Genomic DNA, 13,521 nt, shown 5'->3' with positions numbered 1-13,521 from the left:
TTTGGACTGTGGGAGGAAACCGGAGCACCCGGAGGAAACCCATGCAAACACAGGGAGAACACACCACACTCCTCACAGACAGTCACCCGGAGAGGGCATTGAACCCACAACCTCCAGGTCCTTGAACTGTGTGACTGCATATGCAAATGTGCATATGTGATTTTGTGTATGTGTGTGTAATGTAGTCATTTAGAACATTTGGGTAGACAACTTATATGAGTAAAATGGTAATATATAATATTTCTGATGGGAGTATTGTTTTTTGGAAGGTTCTGATCTTATTAAATTGATGACAGTAAAATAAATCATTGATCTAAGGCATTGCTAAGTGCTGTCCATGTTATTTTTATTATTATTATTAACTTGTTTTTGATCTGTGCTAAATTTTTTAACCATTTATATATGTTCTATCAGTAGATTTCCTAATTGTTTAATGACATGTTTTGTAGACTATGAGTTAGTAAGGCATCTTCTGCTGATTTTTATCTACACTGTAGTTGCTGACAAAATAAAACATAATATCCCATGGTGTCATGGCACTTTACTAAAGCCAAATTACACACAATCTGCACCTGTACATGCACACAAAGACTGAAGCTGAAACTAAATTCCTGGAGATGAGGTGAAAACCATCAGATTGGACAGGTTTGTTTACGGCTGACTGACCAGCATGTTGGAGAAAGAATCTGTTCGTTAATTGAACTTGTCACAGATGCATTATGCTTGTAATCTGAACTGAGTTGCTGTAAATTACCACATTAGCCCAATTAAAAACACAAGTACAACCAGGAAGTGGTACCGCCCACAGATTACAGCCCAAGTCTGCCCACGGTACATAGTGTAGTGTCCGCTTATTGTGTATTAATGCTTATTGTGTGTGAGTGGGTGGCCAGTGTGGGGTGAGAGGGGTTGATGAGCCTGTTAAAGGTTTCGAGGGGTGTGAAGCAATGGATAAGGCTACCCTCCATGTTGCTACACACTATGTCAATCCCTGCTCTGTTTCCTTGTTACATGCATAAAAAGAGCCCCCTGGAATAGAATAAACATGTCTCCTGAGTCTGCTGAAGATACTTGCTGCAATATGTCTGAACTCTTGCCCTGTAGATTTGCTGTTGCCAGCAAAGTTGCTGAAGACTCCATTTTGGAAAAGGGATGAAGGTAACTCACTAGATGGTGAGACATTGTGTAGCTCTGTCTGAATACACAGCCCACTTATGCAGTCTTTTATTTAGACTGTCAGCCACATTGTAGTGTTGTTGTATGGATTTCTCCATATAGTACACCATTTTCTTCCCCCAATAACCCACTGTAAAAACATGAATGGCAGATACACACCCAAAGCAGAAGAAGCTCCAAAATGCATAGTGTTCTCAAATTTGAATAATTTTCCTGGGACAGTTTTTGACTCATACTCGGGTCAATGGGTTAAATTTGGTCTCTGGGACATGCTTAGTGCATCTCTCTCTCTCTCTCTCTCTCTCTCTCTCTCTCTCTCTCTCTCTCTCTCTCTCTCTCCTCTCTCTCTCTCTCTCTCTCTCTCTCCTCTCTCTCTCTCTTTCTCTCTCATCTCTCTCTATCTCCTCTATCCTCTCTCTCTCCCTCTCTCTCTATCTCCTCTCTCTCTCTCTCTCTCTCTCTCTCTCAGGGCTATAATCTACTGCATTTAAGAAGAATGCCAGTGTAGATGACATATTGGTACATTCGTTCATTCATTTTTTTAACTGCTTTGTCCTGTGGAATCAGTGGGTGCAAGGCAGCAACACCCTGGACAGGATGCCACTCCCAGGGCATAACATCACTCACATATTCACACCTATGGACATAACATAATGTGTTTTTGGACTGTGGGATGAAACCAGAGCACCTGGAAGAAACACGCTCCAAACACACACACACACACACACACACTCACACACAGTGACCCCAGGTGGGTATTGGGCCAACCCCAGGCCCCTGGAGCGACACATGGCTGTGATAGGCCTATTGATGACAATAATGAAATGGAGTGGAATATGGAAGCAGTTGAAGGCACAACAATATGTAGATGATTGTAGATATATAAAGTAAATGTTGTTTATATTATATGTTTAGACTTACACACTTGCGTCATATTTATCGTTTTACCTCAGTTTAGATAATAATTAAGAAGTGAACCATTTCAGATAGAGTCTGTGTGACTTTCGCTGCAGTTCTATGGATGGCCGCGCGGGGGCCAACTGAGAGTGAGGGTGGGGGTATTTGTTATTTTTACGCATCGCCAGCAGGTGCCGCAGTTTCCCGCTCAGTTAAAGTTGAAATGTGTTGAAGTGTGATTAAAGGAAACTGTCAGTGAGCCACTGAGCGCAATGGCAGCAGAGCTTCTCCTCACAGCGCTGAAATGATTCAGAATTCTCCCTAAACTCTCATTTATAAACGGGCGTTTCTTTCCGGTGTCTCCTTCTAGAGACGTCGGAGTTTATACGAGTGCAAAACCCTCAACACGTGGTGTTTTTCGCTTCTTTTCTGTGTTTTTTGTGGCTGAGGACTCAGTGACAGGATGTACCATGAAGACGGATCTTACTCTCGCAGACCACGCTATGGATGTGAGTACAAACCCTTCTGGCGGTTTTTGTTTTTACTTTCAGGTAAAGGAAAGTTGCAAATTTCTTTGCTGTCAGGAACTGTACGCCTTTAGTGACATCTTTGCGGCAAAACAACGATATTCTGAGTAAATTAGGAGTAAATATAGACTGGAAAACAATCTCCAAACTTTTGAAGCTGCAGGTGAATGGGTGGAGCGTTGTGAAAATAGTGACCGATACCAGCTTCAATTTATGGCGGTTGAAATTCTCCTAACGGTTATAATTTTAAAGTGTAACACCCCAGCAGTCCTTTACTAACTGTCATGACTTGGATAAAAAATTAACTTAGATGAAAATACCAATAACCCAGTCTTAATTAGCCACTGACTATCATTGATTATTATTTTTGACCAATATTATAGGCTTATATTTGGTATGGCACTGTGATTCAGTGTCCTGAGGTCATGTGTTCAGTCTTCACCTTGTCTTTAGTTTGTTGTGTTCTTTCTGTGTCTGAGTGGGTTTCCTCCAGGTGCTCTGGAATCCAAACACACATGCTTTTAGATAGATTGTGTGACATTTTCAACAGGTGTGAGTGACTGGGTGAGTGTATGATGTCTGTGATGGACTGGCGTCCTCTCCAGGTTGTGTTCTGGTCTTGCAAGTCTAGGGGTTACAGTAGATGAATGAATGAATGTGTTCTGTCCTAGTGGAAGGTGGTTCTGCCATAGCTCCTGAAAATCAGGACACGTGATCTTCTGAAAACAAACAGGTTTGGGCCTGGCCAGTCCTTGAATAAGGGACCTCTTAGAAAAGTCTGGGTGTCTGCTGGAGGTAGAGTTGGAGGGCCTAACAGGTGATGCTGTCCCTGTGTGCGTCCCAATGAAAAGACAGGAAGCCTGTAATTAATAAATGGTGCTGTAAAACCAAGATCTTGCCTGTCTGAGGTCGTTAAAAGGTGGTTAAATTGGCCACTTATGGACTGCTAATCATCCCCATCTTTAAAAACGATGGCTCAGTCATTCTTACTCCTCTCCTCTCTACTTCATAGCTGGTGTGTGGTGAGAGCACTTTGAGTATCTAGAAAAGCACTTTATAAAGGTACAGTTCATCCATTCATTCATTCATTCATTCATTGTCTGTAACTCTTATCCAGTTCAGGGTCGCGGTGTGTCCAGAGCCTACCTGGAATCATTGGGCGCAAGGCAGGAATACACCCTGGAGGGGGCGCCAGTCCTTCATAGGGCAACACACACACACACTCACATTCACTCACACACTCACAGCTACAGACACTTTTGAGTCGCCAATCCACCTACCAACGTGTGTTTTTGGACTGTGGGAGGAAAACGGAGCACCCGGAGGAAACCCACGTGGACACAGGGAGAACACACCACACTCCTCACAGACAGTCATCCGGAGGAAACCCACGCAGACACAGAGAGAACACACCACACTCCTCACAGACAGTCACCTGGAGGAAACCCCACACTCCTCACAGACAGTCACCCGGAGCGGGAATCAAACCCACAACACTGCGACACTACCTGCTGCACCACCGTGCCGCCCAGGTACAGTTTGTTCAGTCACTAATTTAACAACAATCTTCCCCACTGTTGATAGTTTACTGGTTTCTAAACTGGGCCTAAAATGATTCAGCTTTGATCTGTACATGATACAGCCAAAACTTTGTGGACAACCCATATATGAGCCTAAGGTCACCATACCCAATACCAGGTATCAGCTTGAGGGAAATGTTCCTTTTGTTTTTGTGACTGACTGCAATCAAATCCTTGCTGCAATATTCCAATATCTAGAGCTAATGCTTCCCAGAAGATAAAAAGCTGTTACTGCAACAAAGAGGAACAAAGTAGCTGTTAATATTCTTCACTTAAAAAGAAATGTTGGACAGAGAGCTTCAACAAACATTTGACTTTGTAGTTTACATTTCTAAGTAAGTAAAATCTAGACAGAAACGTTATTTGCCTTGGGCTAACCTTAATATTAAAGACAAATAAGACATAGAATAGACATAGTGAAGCATATATAACTATGATAGACCAACCAAATAATACATAAGCATAACCCTACATACAGTCCCACTTTTAAAAAACGAATGCATTCCACTGCTACTAATGGGGTGAATTATATCTTTGACAATTTTCCTTCTTTTTAAAAGGGGCTCCAAATAGTGTTTGAACACTGAACACCTGTCTGAGTTTAATCTCAGAGTAGGACACCAACCCTGAGAGTTACAAATTGGCCTGGGACTAAGGGAGGTTCCCTCTGGAGCACTTTTCCCTTGTTAAACATTAGCTTTGGCAGCTGTAAAAGGCACCTGACACTGAGAATTTGACAGATTTTATAAAATTCCAGTAGACAACAAGCAAAGATCTTTGTCATCCATCTGCTCAATGCATCAAAGAACAAGAATCCTTAAAAAATGTGAAAATGACAATAGGCGTTATTGTACATGCTTTATTAAGTTAGAACTGGATGTTATGTGTTTACATATGCTGCCCAACCTTAATTCCGTTTTTTGTTGAACTCTGCATAAGATGACGCATCTTGTTGAACGGAATTTAGGCGATTTCTCTATGTGCTTTGCAGCAGTCATCGCTTTTCTGGTTTAATATTAACCCGGGCCTGCTCCAGCAGAGTTTTCCTTAGCCACGTCCTTTTGTGCTGTATTTGTTTTATATTGATCTGGCCTTCACCGATGAGAAGTCTGTGGCACTTGTTTGTCAATACTGTAATCCATGACCAACCTCAGATTAAAAGTTGTTTTGTACGCAATGCAAAAATCACATCTGCAAAATTCCCCTACACTAAATATAGTCACTGAGCCAAAACCTGTTTGTTGTTTGACATTTGCTTATTTAATTTTGATCTAGTGCTGCTATAAAGGTAATAGGTAACAAAAATTTCATGCGTGTGTGAATAATCATTTTCTTCAGCCTTTGAACAAACATAGAACATAGAACATATCTAGACACCCAGGGATACTTTATTCAATCAACACAGCCAGGAATGATGGTCAATCCATATCTGGGCCTACACACGTGCAGACCAAAGACCCTGAAGGAAACCCACACAGACACAGGGAGAAGATGTACATTGCACTCAGATTTACTTATTTAGAATGACACAATTGAATGCTATATTCTAAATACAGTGATGTAATAGATTAAATTAAAAAATCAGCTTACATTTCCATTTTTTTTAGCTAATTTTGTACTAGTGCTATGAAGTAGGGCTGGGCAGTTAATCAAAAATGACATTCAGAACTTCGACATAATCTTGTCTATACGGATTATATCCATTTTTAAAACTGTTTTATTATTATTTTTAATTCTGTTATATCACTAATGTTTGTTCATGTATTGTCCCTTTAAAATCACACTACCACTCTGTAGTCACATGATTCTGCCCCATGGAAGGAACATGGAGGGGAACCTAAACTCTGAAGCTGACCGATTGACTTGAGCAGCTTGTACCAAAGTAAAATACAGCGCCAAAATAAATCATGAAGTTCATTAATTGTAATCATGGTAAAATGTACAAATTAATTGTGATATTGTGTTGTACTCATTGTCCAGCACTGCTATGAAGCTCATTTAATTAACACATTAGCTTACACATGTCAATTAGCATTGCACAAACTGCTCACCTAAAGCACTCTCAAATACAGTTGTTTATGTAGCTTGCAGCACTGTACACTTTGTTAGCTGAATTAGCCACTTGGCACCAATTCAATATTAAAGAACATAACTAGTTAACTATAAAAGCGTCTTGGTTAAGTGACTACAGTTGGTGTTTACAGCAAATTCAGTTTTACCTTTCGACAAACCTCTTACTTAAAGTTTATTCATTCATTCATTATCCGTAACCCTTATCCAGTTCAGGGTCGAGGTGGGTCCAGAGCCTACCTGGAATCATTGGGCGCAAGGCAGGGACACACCCTGGAGGGGGCGCCAGTCCTTCACAGGGCAACACACACATTCACTCACACCTACGGACACTCTTTGAGTTGCCAATCCACCTACCAACGTTTGTTTTTGGACCATGGGAGGAAGCCGGAGCAAACCCACTTGGACACACAAACTCCTCACAGATAGTCACCTGGAGCAGAACTTGAACCCACAACCTCCAGGTCCCTGAAGCTGTGTGACTGCGACACTACCTGCTGCACCACCGTGCCTCCCTACAATTTATTCAGTTAGAGTGTATAGCATATATCACACTTGGGTCCATCAAGTTATCTATGAATAGGAGTCTTTGGCCAAAGTCCTGATACCTTTACCTACGCCTGTGACATAATTCAAAAAGTCAAAGAAACATGAGAACAATATATAAAACAAAATCCATATATTTTTGGTGATTTTAAGTGGAAGAGCAAGTCTGTCTTTGACAGTTCTATGAGTGCTGGTTTTAGAGCGTCGGTCTGCTGTGGGCTGAAGTGGACACATCAACCCACAGTGCGACTCCTTAGAGGTTCAGTGGATGACTGCTCTGTTGGTTTTTGTGTGAATGGTCTAATATTAGCTTCACCGTCTGGCTGTTTTTGTCAAAGGACACAAACCATTTAGTGACTCAGAGGCTGTTAATGGGAAGAAAGTGGTGGAGAAGACAGGTGAGCTGCACTGTGTGGGCCTCAGCTGCCTGTTCATGTGCAGCATCAACTGATCATCAGATTAAGACATGTAAGATTTAACATCATAGTGCTGTGCTTTGCTGGGCTTCTGAGATTGTTATGGAATTTCTGGGTGCAATATTATGTTTGTATACAGTGTTCAGCATCAGTACCTAAGCCCATGCACTGTGATAATGTATCTATTTACAGTGGTAACAGACCCCAGTGGAAGTAAAATAAATAAATAAATAAATAAATGTTTTTATTGGTTCATTAATTGAATGATGGGTGGCACAGCGGGGCAACAGGTGGTGTCATTGAGCTCCAGGGTCCTGGAGTTGTGGATTTGAGCCTCTGTGTTTGCGTGGGTTTCCTCCATGTGCTCCTGTTTCCTCCCATGGTCTAAAAACACACATTGGTAGGTGGATTGGTCCATAGGTATGAGAGAATGTGTAAGTGTTTGTCGCCATGTGAAGGACTGGCACCCCCTCCAGGGTGTGTTCCTGTACCCAGGGATTTCGCATTGGCTCCGGACTCACCATGACCCTGAACTGGATAAGTGGTTACAGACAATGAATGAATGAATGAGAGGAGCTGCGGAGGTATAACTTTAAACAAATACATTTTTTGGATTCTCATCACATGCCTCCTTGGAAATCCTTAGTTGCCAGGGAATTCAGACTGGATTCAAATCGAACTGGTTCTAGAACAAATAAAAACGTAAGAATAAAACCAGAATGAAACAGATAAGTTAAACATCAAAGAAATTATATATGGATTTGAGGGGAAAATTATGAGAGCATTAACAGATGTGTGACGCTCAGTAAAACTACCATCTAATTTCTTTATGAAACTGTACAAACTGTACCTAGGAAAATTTAAGAAGTTAATTTTAGGAAGAAAAAACATTTAAGATTTTGTACATTTTAAGAAGAAAAAAACCCAAATGTAGTCACATATAATACTGACTTTTTTCGTTTATTAATGTTTACTGCACATTGTTGTCTTTATCTTTCATTAAAGAATTAATTCCATTATTTTTGAAGTCATCTTTACTTTCCAAATTTTTTGCATGTGCCTAAAACTTTTGCGCAGTATTGTATATTGTATATTTCAGATCATGTTTAGGGCGTTATATGAATTTAACCAAATAATAAGTATTATTTTTGTTTCTCCTGTATTTTGGTTTGTATAAATAATAATAATAATAGAAGCTGTCCTGTACTTTGTGTCAAGGTTTCATATTTGGTCTAATTACACATAAAAGTTACTTTAACAAATCCGTTATTATGTGTTTGGATTTCTTTCTGTATAGCTGCCATTTTGAAAAAAAACCCCAGTGATTTGTTCCAATATGCTTTGGCAACATGCATTTAATTTCAGTTTAAACCTTTCATTTGGCAATTGATTAAACAGTTTATTATTATGATTTAGATGCAGACAGATTGAAAAAGATCTCTGTTAAAATAAAGTGTTGAAGACAATGATATATCTGTCTAACAGGTATAGTATCTCAAACCTTAGGCTGGACGATATGGACAACATTTATATCACAATATATTACTTATCTTTGGTTGATATGATATAATTCCGATATCGATATGAAGAGTATATCGATATACAGTTTGTTCCAGGAACAAACAAGAAACATGATATCACCATCAAACATAAATCTACTGGATTGTCAATATTTATATTTTTAAGCAATTTTAAATTGAGTGGGCTGAACTGACGACAGCGCCCTGTAGTGACCATCAGTTAATGACGGATGCTGTAAATGTATATTGAAATGTTGAATATATGTTTAAGAATGGGCGGCACGGTGGTGCAGCAGGTAGTGCTGCAGTCACACAGCTCCAGGGACCTGGAGGTTGTGGAGTCGATTCCCGCTCCGGGTGACTGTCTGTGAGGAGTTGGTGTGTTCTCCCTGTGTCTGTGTGGGTTTCCTCCCACAGTCCAAAAACACACGTTGGTAGGTGGATTGGCAACTCAAAAAAAGAGTCCGTAGGTGTGAGTGAATGTGTTGCCCTGTGAAGGACTGGCGCCCCCTCCAGGGTGTATTCCCACCTTGCGCCCAATGATTCCAGGTATGCTCTGGACCCACCGCGACCCTGAACTGGATAAGGGTTACAGATAATGAATGAATATATTGCGAAATATATTGATATTGAATTATTGTCCAGCCCTAATAGAACAGAACCATTTACATTCAGTTCTGTGCATGTAAACAACAACCAGTGAAGAACGAGTGGCAGAGCATGGACTGAACAATAAATACATGATGTTATAATGGACTGATAGAACGTATGGTTATGACAGGCAGTGCTGTGTGGGTGTCTTCAGCTGTGTTTTTCTGCTGATCATTTTCTCATATAAACCACAGCTTGTGGAATATTGTGATGAATCTGCAGCACCGTATTGGGGCTCATCTTTTACAGTGAGGTCTCTGTGGGATAGATGACGGTGATAAAGGACGGGACACTGAAGCCCAGTGGAGATTAGTGAACAAGCTGTGGCGTGTATGGCAGGGTGAAAATTGTGCTGGCCTGTTTGGCTGTAAATGAGCCACTGATTTACAAAAACAAAGGCAAGCACGTGATTGTGTGTCAGCAAGCTTAATTATTGTTAGGTGTAAAGGGGCTTGGCAAAACAGTGAGTGCTGTACCGGCTGGTGTTCTCTCTCTCTATTTCATTCCGCCTCCTCATCCAGGGTTGGTCATGTTTTTTTGGGTACATGCATGGCCGGCTTGTCCAAAATTCCTTTCCGAAAGAAAGTGAAACCAGGGAGTTTCTCCACGTTTGTTGCAGTGACAGCCTCTGTACAAAAGTCATACATTAAATGTTGGAACATTTCTGTGACAGTTTCATGGCCTGACATGACATATTATTATAGTGAGGGCTGATATTTTAGGATTAGATTTAGATCACCGCTCCAGCTCATCCCAAATGTATTGTCTGGTTCACTCTAGAGACTTAACTAATAGAACAAACTTCCGCTGTTCCAAAATGTAATGGAGTATCCCTCTAGCCACGTTTGAGCTCGGTGACCTTAGGCATATGTTCAGTAGCTCCAGAGCAAGATACATTTCCTGACAGTAAAAAGTGTAATAACTCCACAAGACTGTGTGTATAAGTATATTTACTCAATACAAACTGAGGATTTTAAGTGGACAATAGTTAGATAAAGGATCAATCAACCCATCTTTGGGAATGTATAGCTGACAAAGTAGTAAATGTTAATTTTGTGTACATTTGACTCATTTCCCCTCTGAATACCACTGTATTCAAATATAGGATGTCAGTGAAGTTTTGATCAGTAATTTGATTGAACTAAGGCTGTGTGCTTGTGAAACCTCTTCGCTTAATGTGTTGCACCACTATTTGCTTTAGATGCATGAATAGATAAATTATGTAATTTACTTCCACTGAAGCAGACGAGTGTTTGTATTAGAGTATATTTTCTTCCAGTGAAGGAGTGGAGTGTTTGTAGTGGTTAGTGTGATTTTTTTTTTTTTTTTTTTTTTTTTTTTTTTTTTTTTTTTTTTTTTTTTCCAGATGCTTTTCTGCTGCCTTTTAGTTAATCTCTGTGGATGTGCTTCAGTTACAGTTGAGATACAGCTCATTTTAAAGGCTAAGCACCAGCGATATGAAAGTGTCAAACAAATAAATACAGTGGAATTTGAGTTCCTAACTTGTGTTTATTGATGGTCAGAAAACATGTTATTTCTTACTAATTGAAGGAATAAGGTTTAAAAGACCGTTGGTCCCCCCTCCCCTCCAACGGTGTTGGGAAACTCTAATAGGCGTCTTGCCTGTGACGTAGATGGTGGACAACAACTCTGGATGCAAAATGACGAAAAGGTGTGTTGTTTTTGGCTGCAATCATTCAATGTACAGTGGGACATCTGTGCACAAATGGCCCAAAGATCCCAAAATATCCAGAAAATGGAACAGATTTGTCAACTTTACACAGGCACTATGGAAAGGACCATCCGCTCACTCCGTTATCTGTAGCTCATTTCACTGGCGCTTTTCCAACAATATGGGCATGTAAGGACACCAACGAAAGGTGTTCAAGAGCCTCTGTAACATGGAGGTAAACAGGGTAAGGACACTCACTTCGCCTGTTTTAGTTGGTGTTAGTTAACGTTAGCTTGACTTGCTAAACTCGGTGACTCAGATTATACTCGGCTACGTAGCTGCATTACGGAGGTTTATAGTGTCGGATGAATTCGAGTTCGACTTCGATCACATTTTCAAGAATAACGGTACCTCTAAATTTGAGTTTAGCTTATTGCTAGGCTATTGTCATGAATAATGTTGGTTATTTAGCTAGCTAGATACTGTCATAACAGTCAGTCATAACGGTGTTTTACCGCGGCGTTGTTCAGCTGTTGTCCACCAGTGACGTCATGGTTGCGTTCAAGAATTTCCGTAGCGAGCTCGGGTTTTTCCGTCAATTTAATAAAATTGTCAGTTTTAAAGCAAATTAAGCTGCTATTTTCATTTTAATTCATACTTATATATGTCAGTAACTGAAATAATGTGAAATATTCATGGAGGTCCATTAAGTGGGGCTTAGCCTTTAAAGCATTATTGGATTAGAATTGGTAACATTTGTTAAATTTTCACTGCCAGAATTAGATCTATATCCAAAAGATAGAAAAATATTATATGTAGAGTATATTGAAGATGATTATATAATTAAATGGATTGCAACATATTTTTTACTATATGTTTAAGAATTTATAAGGTTACTACAGCTTTCATTTGTATGTGCTTTAGTAACATAAAACTGTCAGAAGAAGCCTTGTACACCTAGAGAAGTTAACGTATAGGACAATGTCCTTCATTGGAAGCTAATTTAAAAATGTAGAAAACATTTCACATAAATTCAGATCTTTCTGTTTGTCCATTCCACATCCCTGGCACAACGTAAGGAGTAGTCTTCAAATGAAAAGACAATGAATGAGATCCCCTTTGTAGTCTGTATCATGTGTTAGGCTCTTTATTTGTGTTGTCATGTCAGTTCATAACTGTGCTGATGTCACGAATGCCTCTAGAGTGCGATACCTGGTGCCTTTAAAGGAGAAGGTGCAAAACATCAATTACGATTCATAGTATGTTGTAAGGAAGCTATGAACTTATAATGACCTGTGTTTACGCAGCCTGTAAGACTCTTAACACATTAGAATATGTGTTATTTTGAAGTTAGATTGCTGCCCATGATCAAAGTCATTGTGGCTTGGAGGGTGTCGACACGTGTGTGACACAGATGTGGCTGATCGTTGTAAATCCTCCCAAGTGTCAGACAGGAGCTCCACCTACTGTACTATGGGTTACATGAGGTTACTCAAACTGTGTGTATTTTGATGAGTGAGTTGCCATAAGCATTAACAGTAATCTCTGAATTAGAGACAAAATGTTTATGGAGTCCCTCTAGTATTTGAGTTAGCTATTTTAAACCCTATTTTACTCCAGTTGTCTTCTATAGTAACTGTATTTATATGTAAGGGTTTATATCAATGCCAATAGTTAAACATTTTCAATATTGTGCATACATTCCAAAGCAAAATTTTGTATACCCCCAGTAAATTCACAACTATTTTACCTGTTGTTCTGTCATTTTGAAAATGGCAGCCATCCGTTTTTAACATCCATGTGGTGTGTTTTTTTTTTACACATTTAAAAAAAAATCATAAATGAAATAAATAGTTGACACCTTATCTCAGCATTTTAGTTTGAAATTGCAGTGTTCCAAAGCTAGTTTCAAAAGGGCATATTCAGACAGCCAGGGTTTCTGACATCATAAACCTAAGAAACCAATCCAGTAATCTGGCTATGGACATACAGGAGGTCCTCGGGTTACGTCAGTCCTGAGTTACTATGTTTCGTGGTCACGACACATCTCCCATTTACTGTATAAAGCCTTGTTTCGACTTAAGTGGTTTTGCATCATAAACGTCGTAACGTGAACTGCGTGTTTGGTGTGCGCGACGGAAGAATACACGGTTACGCAGCTCGGGACCGAGGAGGATAGGTGTTAGGATAGGATAAGTGCTTACAGTTTGTTATTTACGTACAGTATGTACGTATGTTCCGACTTACACCGAAAATCGGTTTACGACGCGACGTAGGAACGGATCAACGCCGTAAGTCGAGGACCCTCTGTACATAAGCATTTGTCAAATGTAGAAAAGGAAACAATAATAATATAACATTTACTTTAAGAGGGTTACAGAGTTATGCAAAATGAATAATGCAGATAATTTAGGCCGGTAAATAACATGGTTGCTTAAAGATTCTCCTCTTTATTTAGTATAGGGA

The 13,521-nt window shown here is 39.9% G+C and overlaps 1 protein-coding gene across 1 annotated transcript in view; it reads left to right on the top strand.

Annotated features, from left to right (window-relative positions):
- Window positions 1-2,339: 2,339 nt before the first annotated feature.
- The window catches only part of LOC136676503 (ras GTPase-activating-like protein IQGAP2), a 66,306-nt gene continuing 55,124 nt past the window's right edge, over window positions 2,340-13,521 (top strand). The window contains exon 1 of the mRNA XM_066653583.1: window positions 2,340-2,582. Coding sequence (XP_066509680.1) covers window positions 2,537-2,582 — 46 coding nt within the window. The 5' untranslated portion in view covers window positions 2,340-2,536. The remainder of the gene's footprint in view (window positions 2,583-13,521) is intronic.

The sequence above is a fragment of the Hoplias malabaricus genome, chromosome X2 (assembly GCF_029633855.1).
Source record: "Hoplias malabaricus isolate fHopMal1 chromosome X2, fHopMal1.hap1, whole genome shotgun sequence".
Lineage (NCBI taxonomy): Eukaryota > Metazoa > Chordata > Actinopteri > Characiformes > Erythrinidae > Hoplias > Hoplias malabaricus.
Note: the sequence above shows the minus strand (reverse complement) of the source record. Positions and strands in the feature narration are given on the sequence as shown.